The sequence below is a fragment of the Artibeus jamaicensis genome, unplaced genomic scaffold (genome assembly GCF_021234435.1).
Source record: "Artibeus jamaicensis isolate MK-2021 breed Jamaican fruit bat unplaced genomic scaffold, CSHL_Jam_final contig_793, whole genome shotgun sequence".
Lineage (NCBI taxonomy): Eukaryota > Metazoa > Chordata > Mammalia > Chiroptera > Phyllostomidae > Artibeus > Artibeus jamaicensis.
In genome coordinates, this window is record NW_026521975.1 from 4,669,691 (window position 1) to 4,691,826 (window position 22,136).

The 22,136-nt window shown below is 39.8% G+C and overlaps 1 protein-coding gene across 1 annotated transcript in view; it reads left to right on the forward strand.

Annotated features, from left to right (window-relative positions):
• FLT3 (fms related receptor tyrosine kinase 3) overlaps positions 1 to 22,136 on the forward strand; it is a 59,961-nt gene that overhangs the window by 15,707 nt on the left and 22,118 nt on the right. The window contains exons 3-11 of the mRNA XM_037166872.2: positions 3,775 to 3,980; positions 6,471 to 6,586; positions 10,834 to 10,963; positions 13,568 to 13,695; positions 14,027 to 14,166; positions 14,262 to 14,415; positions 15,213 to 15,381; positions 21,078 to 21,181; positions 21,860 to 21,971. Coding sequence (XP_037022767.2) covers positions 3,775 to 3,980; positions 6,471 to 6,586; positions 10,834 to 10,963; positions 13,568 to 13,695; positions 14,027 to 14,166; positions 14,262 to 14,415; positions 15,213 to 15,381; positions 21,078 to 21,181; positions 21,860 to 21,971 — 1,259 coding nt within the window. The remainder of the gene's footprint in view (positions 1 to 3,774; positions 3,981 to 6,470; positions 6,587 to 10,833; positions 10,964 to 13,567; positions 13,696 to 14,026; positions 14,167 to 14,261; positions 14,416 to 15,212; positions 15,382 to 21,077; positions 21,182 to 21,859; positions 21,972 to 22,136) is intronic.

Sequence of the window (22,136 nt, forward strand, 5' to 3'; positions counted from 1 at the left end):
CATGTATCAATTGGCATTTTTCTGTGAGGGAGAGCTATCCCTTCTCTGTTTTATTTATTTATTCAATTATTTATTTATGTCGGTATGGACTCATATAGATATTGTTTTATTCCATGAGTTCTAACCCAAAACTATCATTTTTGTTTTGGTGTACAAATGGCCCAGCATCTGGTATTGAGACCTACTTCAGGTTGGCCCATGTCCCCTCAGTGCATCCTCTTCTTTTTTCAGCACTTCCTTACATTTTAGCACTACAACAAACCTAAGGCTCACCTTGTATTTTTCTTGCCTCAGCTCTGGAGTTAACTACTTCTCCAAGGAGCACTGGTTTGTTGGAGAATAGTATTTAGAAACCAAGATCTGAGAGCTGGATGTACTCATTGCTGCTGGGATGTCATTGCTTCTAGTCCCTCTTAGCTGGCAGAGCTAGGAGATGTGTGTATGTGTACTGACCCCACACATGCTGTCTTAATACTTATCTCTATCATGTCTGCATCTATCTGTGTATTATCTATCTACCTACCTATCTATCATCTATCTATCTATTATCTATCTCTCCATCCATCACCATAGCTCAAGCTGATAACTCTGATTTTAATTTGGTGCCAGTGTTCATTCCAGCTTTCCCTCTTTCCTCGTTTGTATTTCTCTTGGACAGTAAGAAACCTAGCTCTCATTGTCTATGATACTTATTTATATATTCAATCCAAGTATATACATAAACTAGTTTCAGAATTATTAACCCACATCCCAATGAGAAACAGGTGTGCTAATTAGAATACTGTATTTGTGTTTCAGTTATTTTTGTCTTTAACCTTATGGTATCCAAAAGGTTCTTTTCCGAAGTTCCTTAGGTCAATTCTTTACTTTTCTACCCCCTTCACTATGGCTATGTTATTATTTATTTGTTACACATTAAATTAATTAGGTTTGTTCTCCATTCTGAGTTCCTCTCATATCCCGGTTGGTGTTAATTATTATTTTTATAAGTATTTGAAACACAATTATGGTCCTAAAAAACAAAGCAATATAAAAAGGTGTACTCAGAGAAGTATCCCTCCCCCCTTATCTTTATTACCAAGTTTTCATCTTTTTTCTAGTTATAGTTACCTCCTGTACTTAACCAATTCCTTTAGGATTTATTATTATTATTTACTGTATTTCTTGTGTGCAATCAAGCAGATACATGTGTATTTTCTTATATCCCCTTCTTTTTTGTATGAAATGTAGCATGCTTCAAAGCAGATACTTTCTGTGCTTAGCTTTCTTCACCTTACAGTACATACAGGAAATTGCTTCACCTCAATGCACAGAGACCCTTCTTGTTCTTCTTTACAGTTCTATAGCTCTCCATCATATGGGTGTGCCATAGTTCATTCGACCACTCTCCTACGTCTGAGCATTTAGGGTATTTCCAATATTGTACGGTTACAAGTGACACTGTAGTTAATTGTTGGAGGTATATCTCTAGAAGTGGGATTGCTGGTTCAAACAGTGAGTGCACATATAGTTTTATTAGGTATTGCCAAATTCCCCTCTAGAAGGGTTGTACCAGGTTGTAATCCTCCAGCAATGTAGCAAGGTAACCATGTCCTCACAGCCTCACCAACACAATGTGTTGCCCTGCTTTAAGATCTGTGCCAGTCTGATAGATGAGAAGCGATAGTTCAATGTTGTTTTAATTTACATTTCTCTAATTATAGGCAAGGTTGAGCATTTTTCATATGTTAAAGGACCATTCTTTATATTTTGTGTGTGAATGGTCTATTCATTTCATTTGCCCCTTTTTCTGCTGTTTATTGTCCTGTGTCACTCAATTTTTAAAACTTATTTATATATTAGGGGTATTTGTCCTTTATTTGTAATATATATTGCAAGTATTTTCTTTAAGTACATCAGATTTTAAAAACTTTATTCAATACCCATCTTTTAAGATTCAGCTTCATTGCTGGACTTCAGTGAGGTATGCCCACAGCCCCAGCTTGGAAGTTACCTATCCCTCCTCTGAATTCTCAGAGCACTTAAATTTTACCTTTCAAAGTAGTCAGTACCTTTTTATGGTTGACATTCTATTTCAGTTTTACTTCAGTTTATTAGTAGACTCAAAAATCTTTAAGGCCCTGGCTGGTGTGGCTGAGTTGGTTGAGCATCATTCTGCAAAGCAAAAGGTCACTGGTTCGATTCCCAGTCAGGGCACATGGCTGGGTTGCAGGTTTGACCCCACATTGGGGTGGGTGTGAGAGGCGACAGATCCATGTTTCTCTCTGACATCGATGTTTCTCTCCCTTTCTTTCTCCTTCCTTTCCCCTCTCTCCAAAACTAAATTAATAAAGTCTTTAAAAAAAAAACCTCTTTAAGAACAAGAATAGTATCTTTTCTTTCTGGTTTCATAGATCGCCTAGCAGGTGGTCCAGCACTTATCAGATATTAATTAAATGAATGTATCTGATACTACTGAATAAGTGAACAAATAAAGCCAGAAATATGGTTTATGACCAGTAGCAGAAGAGTTACCTTGCTCTTCACCTGAAGAAGCTTTAGTGTATGTTTGTGCATGAAATATACTACATGTCAGAGGGTGGGGGGTGAGGGTTCCAGAAGCAGAAGTTGCTACCCCATCCTCCTCTCAGTATATCTCAGTTTTCTGAAGCAGGCAGAGTGTGGTGGTGGCAGTGAGCCTATGGGGAATATCTGCCCAGAAAATAGTTTGGTTTTATATTTTCTTTATCACATATATCAGTTTATTATTATTATGTAGATTCTTATTTTCATTTGTTACAAATTTTGTGATTCTTGTCTGTATATTGGTTTGCTAAAGCTGTCATAACTAAGATTCACAGACTGGGTTGCTTAAACTACAGGAATTCACTGTTTCCAGTTCTGGAGTCTGAAATCTGGGTGTCAGCAGGGCTGTTTCTTTCTGAGGGCGGTGAAGGAAGGCTCTGCTCCGGCCTCTCTCCTGGCCTCATAGGTGACCATCTTCATGTCCACATGGCATTCTCCCTGAGTGTCTATCTTCTCCAAATTTCTTTTTTTTTTTTTAAGATTTTATTCATTTACTTTTAGAGAGAGGGGAAGGGAGGGAGACAGAGAGGGAGAGAAACCTTGATGTGAGAGGGAAACATCGATTGGTTGCCTCTCATGTGCCCCAGCCGGTGGGGGGACTGGGGCCACAACCCAGACATGTGCCCTGACTGGGAATCAAATTGGTGACCTTTCACTTTGGGGGGACAATGCTTGACCAACTGAGCCACACTGGTCAGAGCCAAATATCTTTTTTTTTATAAGGACACCAATCATATTGGATTGGAACCCACTCTAAAGGCCTCATTTTACTTCTGTAAAGATGTTATTGTGAAATAAGGTCACATTCAGAGGTCTTGGGGGTTAGGACTTTTACATATGAATTTGGGTGGGGAGACAAAATTCAACCCATTTAGAGCCTGTAAAACATCTTAGAAATAGAGCCTAAAGTTCTCTCTCTCTTTTTTAGAGAATTATAATTAATGAAATTTCCAGTCAGTGATATGTTCTCAAGGGGTTGTTATTGCAGCATATCAACATGTACATATCAATATTTGGTAAATGTTCCAAATAAGAGGCTGCATTCAACAAGCACTTGTGCCCTTTCTGGCGTTGCTGAGTAGGTTGAGCACTGGCCTGGGAACTGAAAGGTTGCCGGTTCAACTCTGGTCAGGGCACATGACCTGTTGCTTCAACCAACAGGTCCCCAGTTGGTAGAAGCAACCGATCAATGTTTCATCTGTAACACAGGCATCAGAACCCCCGGAAGACCTTGGCTGTGCCTTGAGGCCTACAAGTGCGGAGGAGGCAGTCTATGAAGCAGCCACTGTAGAAGTAGACAAGTCTGCGTCCATCACACTGCAAGTGCTGGTCACCACCCCGGGGAACATTTCCTGTCTCTGGGTCTTTAAACACAGCTCCCTGAATTGCCAACCACGCTTTGATTTACAAAACAGGTAAGGGAGGGGTATGGATGTGCAACCATAAGGATTTTCGGCAGACACATTTTTGACATAAAAATAGTTTTTGCTTCATTTAAAGTTTATTTATAAATGTCTGTAACTCTTATCTCCAGTGAAATAATAAACTAAAAATATAGTTAGGGCATTGATGTACGGCATTACATGTATTTGTTAAAACCCATAGGATGTACGATGCAAAGAGTGAAGCCTAATGTAAACTGTGATCTTTAGTCAATGTAAATAATAGTTCATCAGTTGTAGCAAATATACCACACCAATCAAGATGTTAATAAGGAAACTGTGGGGAGGGGGTTGGTAGGCAGAAGAATGTATGTGGAATTTCTCTGTACTTTCTGCTCAATTTTTCTGTAAATCTAACATTGCTCTAAACAAATCTAGTAATTTTAAAAATTATATATAGACATATAGGTAGGTATAGTTAGGGCCTATAAGCTAGGACAAAGCAGAGACTAGCTGGTAAAATATGAAATGAATAGTGAAAAGACTATTGGGGATTTTTAAGGTATCTTGTTTTTTAATTGTCTTAAAGATAAAAGAGTTGAAAAGTTTTCATTACCTTCTAGTTCGAGTAGCAAGAAGCTTCTTTCTGGGAAATGCTTGGGAAAAGAACATCTGGCTTTATCTCTTGTCTCACAGCATGAGAAACAGAATGGAAATGTGATATCCACAAAATGTTTTAGCAAGAAATTGATCTCTCTGTGAAGAACATTGGTCTCATGATCCAGAAAAATATCTTAGCCAATATTTGTGCATTGACATCCAAGCCTGCGTCTAGCTGTCCTGGTTGCTGTGGCCTGCTGTCCCTGTCCTCTTGCTGAGATCTGATGGGGGCAGGAAGCAAGCGGCACAGATATTTAAATGTCCAATTAATAATTCTAAAACTGTCTTTCTCTATAATTCTTGGAGATGTTTTGGTGCCCAAGAGCTGTAGAAGGGATGTTGTCATTCCAAAACAAAATGACAGTAATTGACACCCAAATGACATAATGGGGGGGGGGGCATCTCTGTGGTGGACTTGTTCCAAGTATTTCTATTGTTTCTTTAAGTTCAAGCAAACTCTTGAGTAATTTTCAGGACAGTGGCTATAATTCTGAAGTTTGGTTTTAAATCTTTGAACACATTCATTTTCTTTTCCTCTTTTGAGACTGTATTACTTCTGTTTTTCGGTTACCTTTGTCTTTGGGTTGAACCAAAACACTCTTGTATTAAGAATTTTGGCTTCAAGAAATGATCTGCTAATCTTATTAAAATTTGATGCCACAACGGTTATCACTAGATTGACACCAAAAAAGTAAAAAAGTAGGGTTCTATTCACTCCGTGAGAAAGAGCCTTTTTTGCTTTAGAATGGGCAGCCATGTTGTTAGCCAAAGTCATAGATAGGTCCTGTGTGGATTATTTAACTTAGTAACAAAACATTTGTAGAAACTTTTTTGCAGATCATATGAGGAGAGGGAATGGTTCAGAGAAAGAAGGCCCATCACAAAAATGTCTGTAGAAACAAGTCAAATGTATATATAACCCAGTAATTTGCTGTCTAGATGAGTGCAAGCACTAATACTCTTAACTCCGCCGCCTGGAGCTCTGAGGCAGGACTTCTCCGATGTGAGGTACATTTGAATGCTCTGGGGGTCTTGTTATAATGCAGATTCTGGTTTAGTAGGTCTAGGTGATGCCTGAGATTCTGCATCTCTATCAACTCCCAGCTGATGCAAACTCAGTCAGGGAAATAGTTAAGATCTACAAGTCAGAAAGTGTCCATTTAAATCCAACATTGCTTAACAAACTGCTGGAGAAATACTTTGGGCTTTAATGAGAATGAGTATTGCCAAACACACACCAAAGTTGTTTCTTTGAGTGAATGCCACTAGCCAAATTTATTTTTACCAAATATCTGAAAAGTTAAAAATACAAACATTAAGACATCTTCTTTTTTATGCCTATGTGATATGTCAGTGTCATTATTACTTCATAGGAAAATGTCTTGTGTCAGGTTACGGCTGAATCCTCTCATTTAGAGAGGCACAGACTGTCTTTCTCAGTGTATCTTGCTTATACAGTGATCTGATTCTGAAAATGGGAACTGAGTCTGGTGGCCAGGTGACTGGGCCAGTGTGACTGGAGGGTGTTTTGCCACTGCCAGGGGGAGCACACCCTGCACATTTGTGGTTTTGGATGGAAGATTTCCCTCCAAGAGGCTTGGAAAGCATGAGGTGAAGGTGCTGGAACAGAAGTCCTTCGCTTTCAAGGGAGAGGCTGGTTAAAAATCAAGGTCAAACTAACAGGGCCCAGGCTGAGTTCTGGGCACAGGACAGAAGCTGTGTTCTCCACGGAGCAGCAGTCCGCACACCAGTCAGAGACAGAATGTGGGAGACACCCGACAGGCTTCTGACTCAGTATGAAATATTTTGGTTTTAGTTTCACACATTTTACAAAATAACCAGTTCTCTTTCTTGCTTTTTCAGAGGCGTTGTTTCCATGTTCATTTTGAAAATGACAGAAACACAAGCTGGAGAATACCTACTTTTTATTCAGGGTGCCGCGACCAATTACACTATATTGTTTACAGTGAGTATAAGAAGTAAGTGCACCTCGCTCCTAGGTCTTCACCATAGATGATGACATTGTTTAGAATGAGTTTTTCCTAGGTGCTCTGCACTTAATATACAGGTTTCCCTCAATGTGCAGTTGAATCGATTGAATTCAATTCGGTCATCTGTATGACCTATTGAGACTCTGATGGGACCCATGGAGTACCAGATTCAGCACTCTGAGAGACCAGGCCATCCTCTCTTCAGTGAAAGATGGCTGACAGGGAAGAAACGGAAAACATTTTGATCTTGGAGTCAGAAGACTTGGATTCTTATTCTGGATCTGCTGTTATCACCTCTGGCAGGTCACTCAGTCACCCTGAGCCTCAATTCCTATACCTGTAAAAAAAAAGGGATAAAAATACACACCTCATAGATTGTAAGATCTTAGCACAATCCATCATTTCTTAGAGTGTGTCTGCTCTTTCCAGGATGGTAGCCACTGGCCACACGTGTTTGTCGAACACTCGAAATGTGACCAGCACGACTGAGGAACCGAAGTTTTAATATTATTTAACTTCAGTAAATTAACATTTTAATTTAAAATGCTGCATCTCGCTAGTGGCTGCTGTATGTATACAAATGCCCGATCACTATGCAAACTGCAAGGAATAATCCAAATCTTCTTAACCAGAGAGGCAACTGTGTGGCAGAATCACCACCTGTGTATGTCTTCTGGCTTCTTGTTTCCTCTCAATTGCGCACTGGCCCAGTGAGCAACTGAGCACTTTACTTCCCGTGACAGACAGGACAAGAGGCAGGTGCATTCCCATAGGTCCTACTGCTCTTAGGGGCCAGGGCAGGCCTCCCAAAACTCTGAGCTTGTGCCACAGTAGGTTAAGATCCCTGGCTACACATTGGTAGGACTCGGGGCCCCCTCTTCTCTGTCAGTGACTAGAAGGCACAGGTGTGGTTCCCATGAGTCCCACCCGCAGCGTGCCCAGGCTCAGGACCAGCCTTTGTGACGGTGTTCTGCACGTACCCTCTCCATCCTCACAGTGATCTTGCCTACACATAGGAGAGAAAATGGACACACTGAGAGGTGTGATGAAGGGCACAGTTAAAGCTGAGTTCGGCCAGGTCTGCGCTCCTTGCACCACACTGCACAGGGCTTGCAGTCGAAGCTGCTGACAACAGCACTTGTGGCCAGTTAGGTTCCCAGAAGTGTAATTTGACTGGCATTCGGGATGGGGTGTCGGTTCTAAAGTTATCCTGTAAGGCAAAAATTAGGTTAAGTCAAAATTAGCCATATTTGTTCTGAAAAGCCCTTCAATTACTCTGAGATTTGTGGACTCAGAGCCTTAGGAGCTCAAAAGATAAGAACTACCTTTTGTTGCTGTTTGAGTTTGGTCTTGTTCTCTATTCCCTTCCTGATTCCTGACCCCCTTCTGTGGGACAGTGAGTCTGTGTGCCTCCGGATGGAAGAGAATAAGAGATTTCTTGCTTGTTCTCGTGTTCTCTCTCTCTCTCTCTCTCTCTCTCTCTCTCTCTCTCTCTCTCTCAGTGTTAATATTTGAATTTGTTTAAGGTAAGTAGGCATCTGCTGTGTCTCAGTTATACTTCGAATATCTTCTTTTCACTTAAGATTTACAAAAATTTTAACGACAGCCATCCAAATACATTGTAATCTGTTTTTAGCATTCACCTGAGGGGCAAGGTTCAAAAAAATCAGGTGAGACTTGGCAACAGTCAGTGTGAAAAAGGGTTTCGTGAACCACAGGTTCTATGTTAACTGCCAGCATGGCATGGTTGGGAAAAAAGGAAATCTGATCCTTGGCGGTGTTCATAAAAATCTCCTGTCTAGGTTCAGGAAATTAGTAGAAAATTATTATTTTCAGTTCTCCATTTTTTCCCAAATGAATATTGATGACCCAGAGCAACCAGGATAGTGAAGAACTTGGAATTCCTGAAGTTAGGAACAGCAGAAGGAACTGGCGATAGTTAGCAGAGAGTAGGCAATGTCTCTGAGGAGAGGGGCAGATGGGCGGCAGAGGGGGCAGAGGGGAGAGGGTGCGATGACGTAGAGGGAATTCTTCTGGAATGTGACTCGGGAAACCTGGTCTAAATAGTTAGAGTTCCTTGGACGGTTTCTAATTTTGTTTTTCTTTTGGTAGCAGTTATGTTTTTCTCTAATTTTTCAATTACAGTTAACATATAATATTATATTAGTTTCAAGTATACAGCATTTATATAACTTATGAAATGGTTGGTTTCTAATTTTGAATGCATGAAAGATTTACATGTGGAAGCCCCAGGTCTGATTTTTTTAAGTGTAGTTTTCGACACTTTGCTCTAGAGGGTTGAACTGGGGCCAATGGTCAGAAATTACAGGGAGAAAAGATAAAAACCAATGGAAAATGGAATATTTGCAACACATAATCAACAAAGAATTAATACTAGTTTCTATGTTTCTAAGCAAACCTAGAAAAATGAACAAAAGACATGAGTGGTCATTTCTTTTTCAGAACCTAAAAACTAAATGGTCAGAAAATATGTTAAATTAATAATCAAAAAGTGCAAATTATTACCACAACGAGGTATCATTTTATACCCACTAGATGGTTGCGAATTCGGAAGTCTTGGTGAGTATGGGGAGCACTAGTCAATGTCAGGTCCTGAGATGTAAGTGGAAATTAGTATGACCACTTTGGAAAACATTGTCATTATGTGTAAAACTGGACGTGCTCACACCATATGGACCAGGAGTTCTACTCCTAGGTGTGTTACTAAAGAAACTTACACGCTGCCTCAGTGTGAGTGCACAAAGCGTTCCTAGCTCCATTGGTGATAATATGAAAAACTGGAAACTACCCAAATATCCACTGCAAGGAAATGGAGTCATAGACTGTGATATATTCACCAGTAGAACACTATGTAGTGGTAAGAAAAAATGAAGTACAATGTATGAACTAAAAACATAAGAGTGGATGAAAATGAAGTTGTGCAAGACTACATATTGAGTGATACTTTCTGTGGAATCTCAAAAGCAAACAAACAAAACTAATATATTGTTTAGGGTTGCATGCCAATGTGTTGAAAACATTTTTTTAACCCTTACCCAAGGACACGTCCACTCATCTGAGAGAGAGAGAGAGAGAGAGAGAGAGAGAGAGATCAATTGGCTACCTCCTGTATGTGCCCCTATCGGGAATCGAACCTATAATTTTTGTGTGTGTGAGGCAATGCTCCAAGCAACTGAGCCACCCAGCCAAAGTGGTGAAAACACTTTAAAAGCAAGGGAATGATAAACAAAATTTAGGATAAAGGTTACCTAGGGTTGAGAGAGGGGGAAAAGCACAGAAGCTGATTCAAAGGGGTTTAATTAATATTCCGGTTATTGACCTGGGTATGGGTCCATGGGTATTAGTTTTTATTATTATGCTCCAAAATTCACATTTCATATTTTCATATATTCTTTTGTGTATGTGTGTATATATGCATACACATACAAACACACACATATATATATAAAATATTATGAAATACTTTAAGATAAAATTTATTATAAGATGGGAGATTTCAATTTAGCATAGGGAAACTTTCTTTTAAAAAAAGGTTTGTTGAAAAATGGAAGGATCTCTTTGGAAAGGTAGTAAACTCCTGTCCCCAAGGGGGCCAAGGAGAAGTGAAAAGAAAGTTTATATATTCAGCATTGCAAGAGTGGCAGATGGGGGAGGGGTGAAGGAGTGGTGGTCCAGTGTGAACGGGAGGCCAGTAAAACCTCTCAATTCAGTTCTAGTTCTTTTTATTTTTAATTTTATTTTTCAATTATAGTTAACACTCGGTATTATTCCGTTTCCGTTTTAACTCCATCCTATTATACTTTTGCATTTCTAAAACCATATATTTCTGCCTAAATCTAGATAAAATTATGTGAAGACAGTGGTGTCTTCAACTATACAAGTATGGGTTTTAAACTTCAGGTTATTTCCACTTTTCTTTTTCCTACTGTGTCAATATCTGTATTTTCACATGGCTTCACTCCACTTGTCTTGAGTTGCCTGTGCCCAAAGAAACTGGCTAACAGCATAAATACTAAAGTTGGCATTTCAGCCAGAGTTAAATCTATTATGTTGGTCAGAAGGGGTTATATTATTACATATATTTGGAGTGGAGCAGAAGACACTGCTATGATATAAAATACTAGGTTTTCTTAATGATGTAGAACTTTTCTGAGGGGGCTGCTAAGATAATTATGTTGAAAATATTAGAACATTAATAATTTGTGATGCTTTAGATACACAGCTTTACACATTAAGGAGACCGTACTTCAGAAAAATGGAAAATCAGGATGCCCTGGTCTGTGTGTCTGAGAGCATTCCGAAACCAACTGTGAAGTGGGTGTTCTGCAATTCACAGAGTGAAAGGTATGACATGTAATAGAGACAACTGCTAAGATTCCTTTACTTGTTTGGTCTTTTTCTAAACCAGCTGACATCGTACTGGATGCACAGTTCAATCTGTCACCATGTTCACAGGGAACTTTGGCCCCTAGCAAATGGTCATTGTGGACTTTCCAGGGAGGATGGGAAGTGCTGCTTTAGCAAAGAGGCCTTTTGGAACGCTCCTGGGTCTGGTCACTCAACTGCAGGGTCCTTGCTGGACATAAAAGCCCTTTTAAGTTTTAGGGTTGTTAACTCCCAGAGGGTCTGGTTGGGGAAAAGGAAACACAGAGATTTTAGTATATTGTTCCCTATAAGTAAGAAATTACCTGTGAATAAATGCTTAATTTGTGATTATTCTATTCATTTTGGAAGAATAGTTTAATATGATTGTTAAACTTAGAATCTAGCCTGAGTTTGAACCTGAGTTAGCCCTAGTTTGCTTACTACTTGTGTGGACTTGGAGAATGGGGATGGTAGTGGTACTTACCTTATAAGATTGCTATGGTGGATAAATGAATTGAAATTTTTGAAACACAAAGAACAGTGCCTGGCAGACAGTAAATACCATATAACTGCTTATTTTTGTTTTTTGAATGTGCCATAGCTAAGTTTTCACAAAGTAAGAATTCATGCAATTTGAACTAATTAAAATTTACGGAAAATTTTTTATTTAAAAATGGGACTAAAAAGGAGAAAAAGAAATCTGGTTATCAAATGCCATGCATGTGATCCCAAATTTTCAATGGGAAAGAAAAAAAGAGACTACCTGTAGATGTACATGTACTGTGTTCATAGACCACCATCACCACAACCACAAAAATTAGAGAGCTGCATACCAAAATCTAGGTAATTTAAAGCTTGTTTCTTTTTCCCCCTAAGTTTTCCAAAATTCCTACAGTGAATCCAACTATTGTTGTCTTATTGTCCCTGAAACAGACTGGCCTGGAGTGGGTCTACCTCAGGCTAGCCTAAACTATGTGTGTCCTTGACTTTGTGCAGGAAGGATTTCACAAGGCCTGTCCAGGTGATTCTGAGATCCAGTTTATGAAAGCTGGGGGCAGTGAAACAAGGAAGGGCGTAGGACAGAAGAAACAACAGGAGAGAATCTAAGGGGTGCTCTGCTTTGGCTCCCTGGAAACATTATATGAAAGTGAGCCTTGTGGGCCTGGGGGCTGTGTGGACTCACAGAGAAGTAAAAGTTACAGTGACAAAAGTGAGCCAAGGCTAGGCTGCTTAAATTTAGCTCATTGACAGGGCATAGAAAATGGACCTTAGAGACAGGTTCAGAGGGTTAGCCTGGGACAAGCTGCCGCTGCCTGCTGCTTTCCTTGTTGCAAGTCTCTTGGGGACCCTTGGAGTTTAGGAGAAAAAGCAAAAGTACAAGCCCAAGAAAAGGGGAGGTGCAGGTGTGCTCCGAGGACAGCACTCACAGGCTTCCTTTATCTTGAGGGATTTTTATCTGTTTTCTAAAGGCAAGAATTTTAGGAGAATCTCAGGGGAGGATCTCAATAGAATATTCATTAGCTTTCTAGGTGTGTCCTTCTACAAGCTATTGATCAAAATAAGTGTATAGAGGGGCCAGTGTCATTCTCTGGTCAGTTTCACCATCAAAGAATGTCACCATAGAGGGACTGGGACTGAGGTGGGTCTGCCCCAGCATGCTCTAGAATGTGCAAACCATATGCTCCTAAGTGTCCTTGGTTAGGCAAGAGAAGACCTTGTGATTTATTATCTGGCTGTAAATTGCTCAGCTGGTTTGTTCAGCTTTTCATCTCTGTTTCCCCATTCCACTTGCTAGGGAATTTTCCTAGCTTCTTACCTTCCTGCCTCATTATAATAAGGAAAAAAAAAGCTCTCAAGGAATGATGTACAAACAAAAAGAAGAATACCTCTGACTAAATGATAAAAAGAGGGAAAGTGACAATAACTAGACTCCAAAAGCTGTATCTGTTTTGGGGAAGGTCAAAGTTAGGGAAGCTCTGAGGAGGAACCAAAGTCCATCTTCTGCTGAAGGAGAGGGAAGGGCTTGCTAAATCCTGAGATGGGGCTGAGGGCTGACAGCGTCCCTCTGGAGGGCTGCCTGGCCCTCCCCAGTCAGCTCTGGGAACTGAAGACTTTGCCATTCTCCCTCTCACTGGTTTGTCCCCTTCTGTGCTTGAAAGAAAAGACACCTACCTTGTTAAACTGTATTATACAACTTCATCACGCTCTCTCCTTTTCTCTCTCTTCCTCCCCCTCCCTTCTGTCCCCTTTCTCAATTCTTTCTTTCTCCCTCTTTAAACAACAAGAAAGGAGTCACCAAACACACACACAGAGAAACTGTTTTATTATGTAATTCTAGTGTTATTCTAATTGCTGAGATAAGGAGTAGCTAGTTCCCTATGGACTCTACTGAAATCACAGATGTGGGCTATTGTTTGCCTTTTGACCTTCTCCCCTCTTTGCACTTTTAGGCCAGGCTCTTAATAAAGCTCTACATAAAACTCTTAATAAAAAAGCTCTAGAACCTGTAACTGTGTTCTTCTGAACATTCATTTGCAATTTTAGAGCATATTTAGTTAAATGACATTTATTTTCTAATTGTAGTTGTAAAGGAGAAAGTCCAGCTGTTGTTACAAAGGAGAAAAGTGTACTTCGTGAGTTATTTGGAACAGACATAAGGTGCTGTGCAAGAAATAAGCTGGGCCAGGAATGTACCAAGCTGTTCACCATAGGTAAGACGTAATATTATGTATGTGTTTTTTTAGTGACTATTCCTTAGAAACGGCCTGGGACTAACAGTAAACATTTAGGTGATCGTTCAACTTCAGAAATTCTATGGTCCTGTTATACCACTTTAAATGTAATATTATGGATCTGTAAGTGCTATGGATTTAATAAAAAATAAAATATTTCTATGAATTTATTTTTAAAGATTAATACAATAATAAGAGGCTCATAACATTTGCAATGACATCAAAATCACAGCCCTTCAGAATGCTTGGTATATATTTTGTGATGAAGACAAATCACTTTTTTTTTACTTGGAATGCTTTTGTCTTACAGACCTAAATCAGACTCCCCAGACCACACTGCCACAATTATTTCTTAAAGTGGGGGAGCCCTTGTGGATAAGGTGCAAAGCTGTTCATGTAAACCATAGATTCGGGCTCAAGTGGAAACTAGAAAATAAAGCCTTGGAGGAGGTAATATGATCCGTTTGCATTCTGAAAATGCAGAAACAGCGAGCTCATAGTCCCAGTTGAAATCATTAAATTCATTTTGTTTTATTAAAACCTAGGGCAGCTACTTTGAGATGAGCACCTATTCCACAAACAGAACTATGATACGGATTCTGTTTGCTTTTGTGTCGTCAGTGGGAAGAAATGACACTGGATACTACACTTGTTCCTCCTCCCAGCATCCCAGTCAGTCCGCGCTGGTTACCATCATAGGTAATGCAGGCTGCTCACGCAATCTTCATCCTGATTTGTAGTTGCTTTAGTGTGGACTGTGAGATATGTGCTGCCAATTTGGATTTCAATATACTGTTAGTGTCAAAAGCTGATAAAGACACTGAATCAGAATAGCTTTGCAAACGTAAGCTGCCCACTGCCTCCCTTTTCCAGTTAAACTGAGCTTTCTTGAATGTCACTATCTTCGTACTTACTCCATTGTAATGTGAGCATCTGTTTGTAGAATTTTGTCTTCCAGTAGACTGTAAGTTTCTTAAGGACAGGAGTAATTCTGTCCTTGTAGTCCCAGAACCTGGCAGAGAGAAACAGGCTGTTAATACATGCTTGTTCTGAGAACTAAGAGGACAGTGAACAGTGGCTGAGAGATCCCGACAAGTACCTACATGCATTGAAATTTGGGTAGACTAGGGAGGAGTTGAAAATAATCATGCCTTAAGTAATTTCAGCTTAATTAAATGCTAAAATGTGAAGTGATTCTCTTATCACACTGATAAAAATGTGTTCCACAAGGAAGGCTTGTGAGTATTGCTGGCCAGATTGTTCTTTTTCTTGTGCCCTGAGGTTACTTTACATGGCATGTGTCACTGAGAGAGTCAGTCTGTCTGAGGACCCCTACTCTGTACATGGCCAGCTGTCATGTATATGACCTTTCAACCCTTAGAAATTGTGTGCAAAGAGTTTTCTTGCATTAAAACTGATGAATCAAAATGTATTCATTGTCTCAATATAGTTTCATATGGATCTCATCTAATTTATATATGCTTTTTTTTTAACAGAAAAGGGATTTATAAATGTTTCCAAAACCAATGAAGATTATGAAATTGACCAGCATGAAAAGTTTTGTTTTTCTGTCAGGTTTAAAGCATACCCACAAATCAAATGTACATGGACCTTCTCTCAAATATCATTTCCTTGCGAACAGAGTAGCCTTGATGATGGATACAGGTGAGGCAACACAGAGCTCCAGGTCTCCGTATCATTCTTAGCACAGCTCTCCTTGTTGCCCTAACAGAGGAGTGACTGTGTTATGAGTCTGTGTATTATTGACTTGACACTGGAGACAGCAGATGTGAGGACACAGTATGAGAGAGTTTTATAATCAGTTCAGATACTGTAACTACCACCTGAAAAACGGAAAGAATCCTGTTAGTTTGAGCAAGGTTCTGTGGTGTTTTCTGAGTCACCAGAGTGTCACTTCCTGTTTGAGAGTGCGTGCTGTAGGGAGCACAGGACTCTCCCTCAGCAGGTTTGCAGAGGGTTGGGGAAGTAAAGCCCTTGAAACACAGGAAAGCATTACCTGTCGGTGTATTGATTTGTTTTCAAAAACTGGTCCAGAAATTGCCCAATAATCAATGCTAAAGGAAAACTTTGTTTTCCTCCAGTGTCAGAGAAGCCCTTGGCCCTACGGGATTCTCTTTTTAACCCAATTCAAAGATTTAAAAAATCAATTCAATTTAGTTCAGTGAATATTCCTTCAATATCTTCTTGATGAGTTTGACGCTCTGTGGGGCTACCAGGGTGAATAAGGTGGTGTTTCTCTCCTCCTCAGATTTATAGAGCCATGTGTAGGTGCCACAGGCCACCTGGGAGATCATTGCTACTATGCTGGTGACACCTGGTACATCCTCTTAAGATTTTACAGATTCATTGATTAGAGGACCATGTTTCTGATACATGGGTCGTGGACTAAAATAGTAGGCAAATTAATTTGGTTTCTTTCCATAATCACAATCTATGCTCCTGACTCCAAGTAGTTATCTTATAACTATCTAGCTAAATGATTGAATCAAGGCAGGTCCTGATTTCCATATTGTTTTTTACTTTTCATTTATCATGAACTGGTGATATAGTTAAGCTCTTTGTGTGTTGAATCTCACCAGTGAGTTTGTACACTCCATAAGTGTTGACTGTCTGTCATTTCTCTATCTTAAATGCCTCCTTCAGTCAAGGGTGTTTAATAAATGAACAAATCATTGTCACACCTGGAATGCAACTCCAAGTGTAAAACCTGGGCCAAAGATGAGTCAGTGCATCCTTTTTGCGCTGCAAGGACCACACACAGCACTTACCACAACACCCAGCACTCAGTGTTCATTTTATTTTAAAAAGTTCTTAAAGAGCTATAGCATTTGTTGATGATAATGATGCACCACTTAATACAAATGCAAAAGGAATACGGTGCCAACTTCCTCATTAAAAAAAAGTAGTCAAAATATTGCATTAAATGAACAACAGCCCTGACTGGTGTGGCTCAGTGGGTTGAACATTGTTCTGTAAACCAAAACATTTCTGGTTCAATTCCCAGTCAGGGCACATGCCTGGATTGCGGGCCAGGTCCCCACCGAGGGGCATACGGGAGGCAGCCAATTGATGTTCCTCTTGCACATCTGTGTTTCCTTCCCTCTCTTTCTCCCTCTTTTCCCCTCTCTCTAAAAATAAATAAATGAAATCTTTTTAAAAAATATGTGAATACTAGTGCTCTACATGTCTTTTGCTGTCTACACGAGGCTCAGTGTTGAGATAGGGGATGGCAGACTGAATTATAATCTGAGTTCTTTTCCACTTTTTATCATAAAAACTTCAAATTTACCAATAAATTCCAAGAGTAGTGCAGTGAGCTTCCTTTTCCCACCACATAGATTCAATAGAGTAATCAAACTGACTTTTGTTTGTGAAGTACAGTGTTTTACTGTTTCAAAAGGTTATATAAGTTTTTGTATGCAACTGAAAGGTTTATGTAATAACACGACTCCTGAAAAAGCTTTGATGTGGTCACAGTGTGTGCGCCAGGCGCCTCTCAGGTTCCCTACATTCACAGCTTCATTTCTCCAATTTACTTCCTCAAATATTACCCCCAAGTTCACTACGGCTTGCCTTTATGTGTTCACAATTTATCAAACTGTAACTTTCCGGCAGTTCTGATAGCCTGGTCTTGAGAAAAGGTTCTAGGATAGTTCATCTGTTAGTTTCCACAATTTTTTATCTCTATAAACTGAATTACAAACAAATCTACCTTTGCCTTTTCTAGTTTCATGGTAAAAAAAAAAAAAACCAAATTATTAGAATTTTATAATTATTTAGTAATTTCCTCTTAAAGACACTCACTCCTTGGGCCTCCATGGAGACTTGAGTCTGAGGAAGAGAGGATCATCTGCTTCTCGGTAAATCACCTCAGTCCATCAGCTCTCCGCTCTCTAGTTTCCCCAGGGCCCATTTTATTATTCTCGGCATTTCGATTTGACTGTGTAACCCCTTGTTCTTTGAGTAAAGCATTCTTCACTTTATAGTCAAATTACTTTCTGAGCTACTAGAAAGAGGCTGCCTTTCTCAACTCTTCCCTGTAGGCGCTAAATGGAGAATTAAAATGACCTGTATTTTGATTGTTTGGAGGAGAAAACCCTCTATACCGTACAGTGAGGGAACATCTTAGTCACTGAGATATTATGTCAATGTAAACTCCAATTCCCTCATGTCCCGTCTCATACCAGCTGACCATTTTCAGAAAAACACTGAGGGAAGGAGGAAGCTTTGAATCTCTTAGCCACTTAATAGGTTGATCCCTTCGGAATTTCCAGAGGAGGTTCAGCAATGCTGTTGTTTCTATTGCTATGACTGACTCATAAACAGGAAGGCAAGCAGTTTAAAACGACCTGGATAATCACCTCTGCCTTCAGGTTATTTATGTGACCAATTTCCTACCTGAGATTGAGGACATGCAAGATGCTATCTGCTTGACACCAGGGCCAGTCACACTCCACCAAGACGGCACAAAACACTTAGGAGGGAAAGAATTTACGAACACTTAGCTTTGGACAGCATGACAATCAGTAGTTGCACTGGTCATTTCTTCCTCTATCAAATTGATTTGTGCTTTTGGCATGGTCCCTGGCTAGCCACATGGCTTCTTTTTTTTTTTTAAATCTTCTCTTGCTCCTTTTCAGCCTCTTTAGATGTTGTCTAGTGAGAATGACATGTTTCTTTATAGTGGCTCACATTGTTCTCTTGGCCACTTAAACTCTGTCTCACTGAAGTCTGGAAATCACAGAATTTACTTTTCTCTCTAGTGTTACAAGTTGGCTTTCCCCTAATCTTTCTACCACTTGCACTTCACAGTCATTGCTTCTTGTTGTCCAGAAGTAGGTCAGGATTAAAAAAATTCCCTTTTTACTATTTTTAATAGGTTTAACATTTTTTCTTTTTATTGTTTATTGTCTTCCATTTCCTCCCACCACCTTTTTACTTTTTAAAAAATGTTACTCACTTACAATAATCCTCACATGGGGATATATTTATTGATTCCAGAGAGAGAGGAAGGTGAAGAGAGAAATAGAAACACTGATGTGAGACAGAAACATTGGTCGATTGCTTTTCATATGCACCCTGACTGGGGATTGAACCCCAAACCTAGGCATGTGCCCTGACTTGGAATCGGACATGCAGTCAGAATCACCTTCCAGCTTCAGAGTCAAGGATGTACAACATTGGTGTCAGATAAACACAGATTCAAAGCTACCCATCCTTTGCTAGCTGTGCAATTTGAATCGTAGGCATCAGCTGGCGTTCTGTTTTCTCCTTCATCTCCATATCCAATCCAGCACCTGCTTTCTCTTTTTTTCCAGGTGCCTTCTTTGGTTTGCTCTTTCCTCTCCTTTCCCATTTTCCCTACCTTAAGGCAACGCTCATCTTTTCATGCTCTGTTTAAATCTGAATTTTTACTCATCTCCTAGGACTTCCCACATAATACTGTAACTGCTTATTGACTTATCTGCCTCCACCCCCAAACTATAAATTTTGTGAGAAGAGAAACCTATTTTTTTCTAAATCACTGTTGTATTCCTGATTCTTCTCAAATAAGCTCTACCAATAATTGTAGAATGAATGAATGAATGAACGAATTCCTGGGTTTCAACAATTGCCTCCAGATTTCCTTCCAATAAACTTTTCCTATGACCATTAGTCTAAATTTAAATAGTGTTCCTGATAATCCTCCCTTGCTCAGGAATCTATAGCATCTTCTGCTTTCTCCATCAGGTCTAAATAATTCAGTTGGGTTTCAAGGTCCTTGATCATTGGCTCTCCCCTACCCACTTAGCCCTCTTTTCTACCCATATCCCAACGAGCACCTCTGCTCAGTACATTGGCCTCCCTATTACTCTCCTTTGTGGCTGTATGAATTTCCATCTCATGTCTTAAGTCCTGCTTTTGCTTCTCCTCAGGTGTCTTTTCTTTTGCCCTATCATTAAAACTAACTCATTTGTGGAGATCTGGTACAAGTCCCACTTCTAGGAAGCCATTGAAATTTGACTCATCTCTACTGGTCTCTGATCCACTTACCTTCTCTTGACCTTATTATATTGTTTAATGTTATAACTATTCTATTGTGTACTTTTGTCCACCTACCTGGATATACTTTTGAGGACAGGAGCCATATTTTATATGTTTTTTGCATCCTCTATAGTTTTTAGTTTATGGCTGGCCCCCACTCTGGTCCTCCTGCTTATGTCTCTACCTTGCCCATACCCAGTCTTCGTGTTTTGTTTTTTTTTTCATTTTAAGTAGGCTGTATAGATGAAGACTAATTAAATAACCTCTGAAAAAGCCTTATATTTTTTTAATCTAAGGGAAACTTTAAAAAATCTTTATACATCAATATATGTATATTTTAGAGAAAGGGGAAGGGAGGAAGAAAGAGAGGGAGGGAAACATAGACATGAGGGAGAAACATTGATTGGTTGCCTCTCACGCACTCCCAACCAGGGACCTGGCCTGCACCCCAAGCATGTGCCCTGACTGGGAATCTAACCAGAGACCTTCAACCTATTGCTACGTGGGAAGACACCCAACCTACTGAGCCACACCACTCAGGGAAGGGAACTTTTTTATTTCTTCAATGCATAAAGGCATATTCAACATGTCCTCACTCCCCTAACTCTCTTATACTATCCCACATCCCACCACAATAGCCAGCATCTCGTATACATGACAGATGTGGCGGATAACCCCCAAGATCAAGTCGTCTATGTTAAAATGTGTTGAGTGGTTGATGAGCATTCCAAATGGTTATTAGAGCCTGCTGAGATTGCCCAAAGATTTTGTACAAATTCAATTGATTTGAGTTCTCATCACTGTTCATTGCTAGTTAAGTCAAGGGTTGGTCATAGGTTTCGCTTGGATCAATGCCAGAGAACCATTCTCTTAGGAAGCAGGGGAGTTATGGGGTCCTCCAGCAAAGAGGTTTTTCCATATTTCTGGGAATTTGGACTAGTCCAGAATATGTAGAACAGCAGGGGTGGGAATCTTCTTGTCTCTCTGAGGAGCCTCAGCCTAGGTCAGTGTGTCTCAATTTTTAATTTGCATAGGAATTACATGGAAATCATGTTAAAATTCAGACTCTGGGTTAGTAGGCTTGGGTTGGAGCCTGATTTTGCATTTCTAAGAAGCTGACGGATAACACAGGTGCTGCTGCTGACTGCCCACTGACCATACTTTGAGTAACAAGGGCCCAGCACACAGACACTCCTTGTCCATTGAATTTTAGAGAGTGAATGTCTAAGGGAGATTCCTCCCATGCACAGCATCATTCATTTCAGCATCTCCTGTAAGAATTGCACTAAGTCTGTCTTCCATTCTTTTTAAAACAGTGTATCTATGTTTTGCAACCACAAACACCAGCCAGGAGAATACATATTCCATGCAGAAAATGATGATGCCCAGTTCACAAAAATGTTCACGCTACGTGTAAGAAGTAAGTTAAATTATCAAGAAATTTAATTTCAGCCTTATAATTCCTTGACTATTAATTAACTATGACCTGAAAGAGCTAAGTAATGACTTACAGGCACCGATGTAAAAATTCTCATGCACTGAAGTGTTTTGAAATTTCACTTTCATACCTACTGGCTTTGTTTTTACATGTATCTTTTTCTGTGTTCATTCTTTGAAGCTAAGAGACTTATTCCATGTGCTCTGTGAATGTGTTCAGTGCTGTGACTATTGACTTTAGTACTTTGAAAGGTCATGTTAAGGAAAGGCCAAACATCATATTACCTGCTTTTTACTCATTTTAGTATTTTTGTTTATCTGATTTGTAAAAAGATAAGAGTACATTTTACTCGAAGTGTTGTAACTCCTTCTGAAGCTAAGAGTCATTTTGAGGTAGATAGAGGTCTATACCTTAGCTCTCTATGGAGCCTAGCAATGGGATAGTGATTTTATGTAGACAGGCAGTCAGGCTGCCTGTGCAGAAGGTTACAAAATGGGGAAAGAGGAAACAACCAGAAACCTTGTGTCGTCCTGCATGAGAAACCCTCCCAGAAGCGCAAACTGCTTGGAGTAAGTGGGACACCTATACAAAGCTGACTTTGAAACCATTTCTGTAAAGTACTGTTCTTTGTGAGCTTATCTTTCATGTTATTCTCTACAGGGAAACCTCATGTTCTGAGCAAGGAATCGTCAGCAGGTTATGCCTCTTGTTCCTCGGATGGATATCCATTACCATCTTGGACCTGGAAGAAGTGTTCAGTCAAATCTCCCAAGTAATCAAGACACTGGCATCTTGTTCCTGACCTTAGTGGGAAAGCTTTTAGTTTTTTTCCATTGAGATGATGTTGGCTGTAGGTCTCTCGTATGTGGCCTTTATTATGTTGAGGAATGCTCCCTCTATTCCCACTTTGCTGAGTGTTTTTATCGTAAATGGGTGC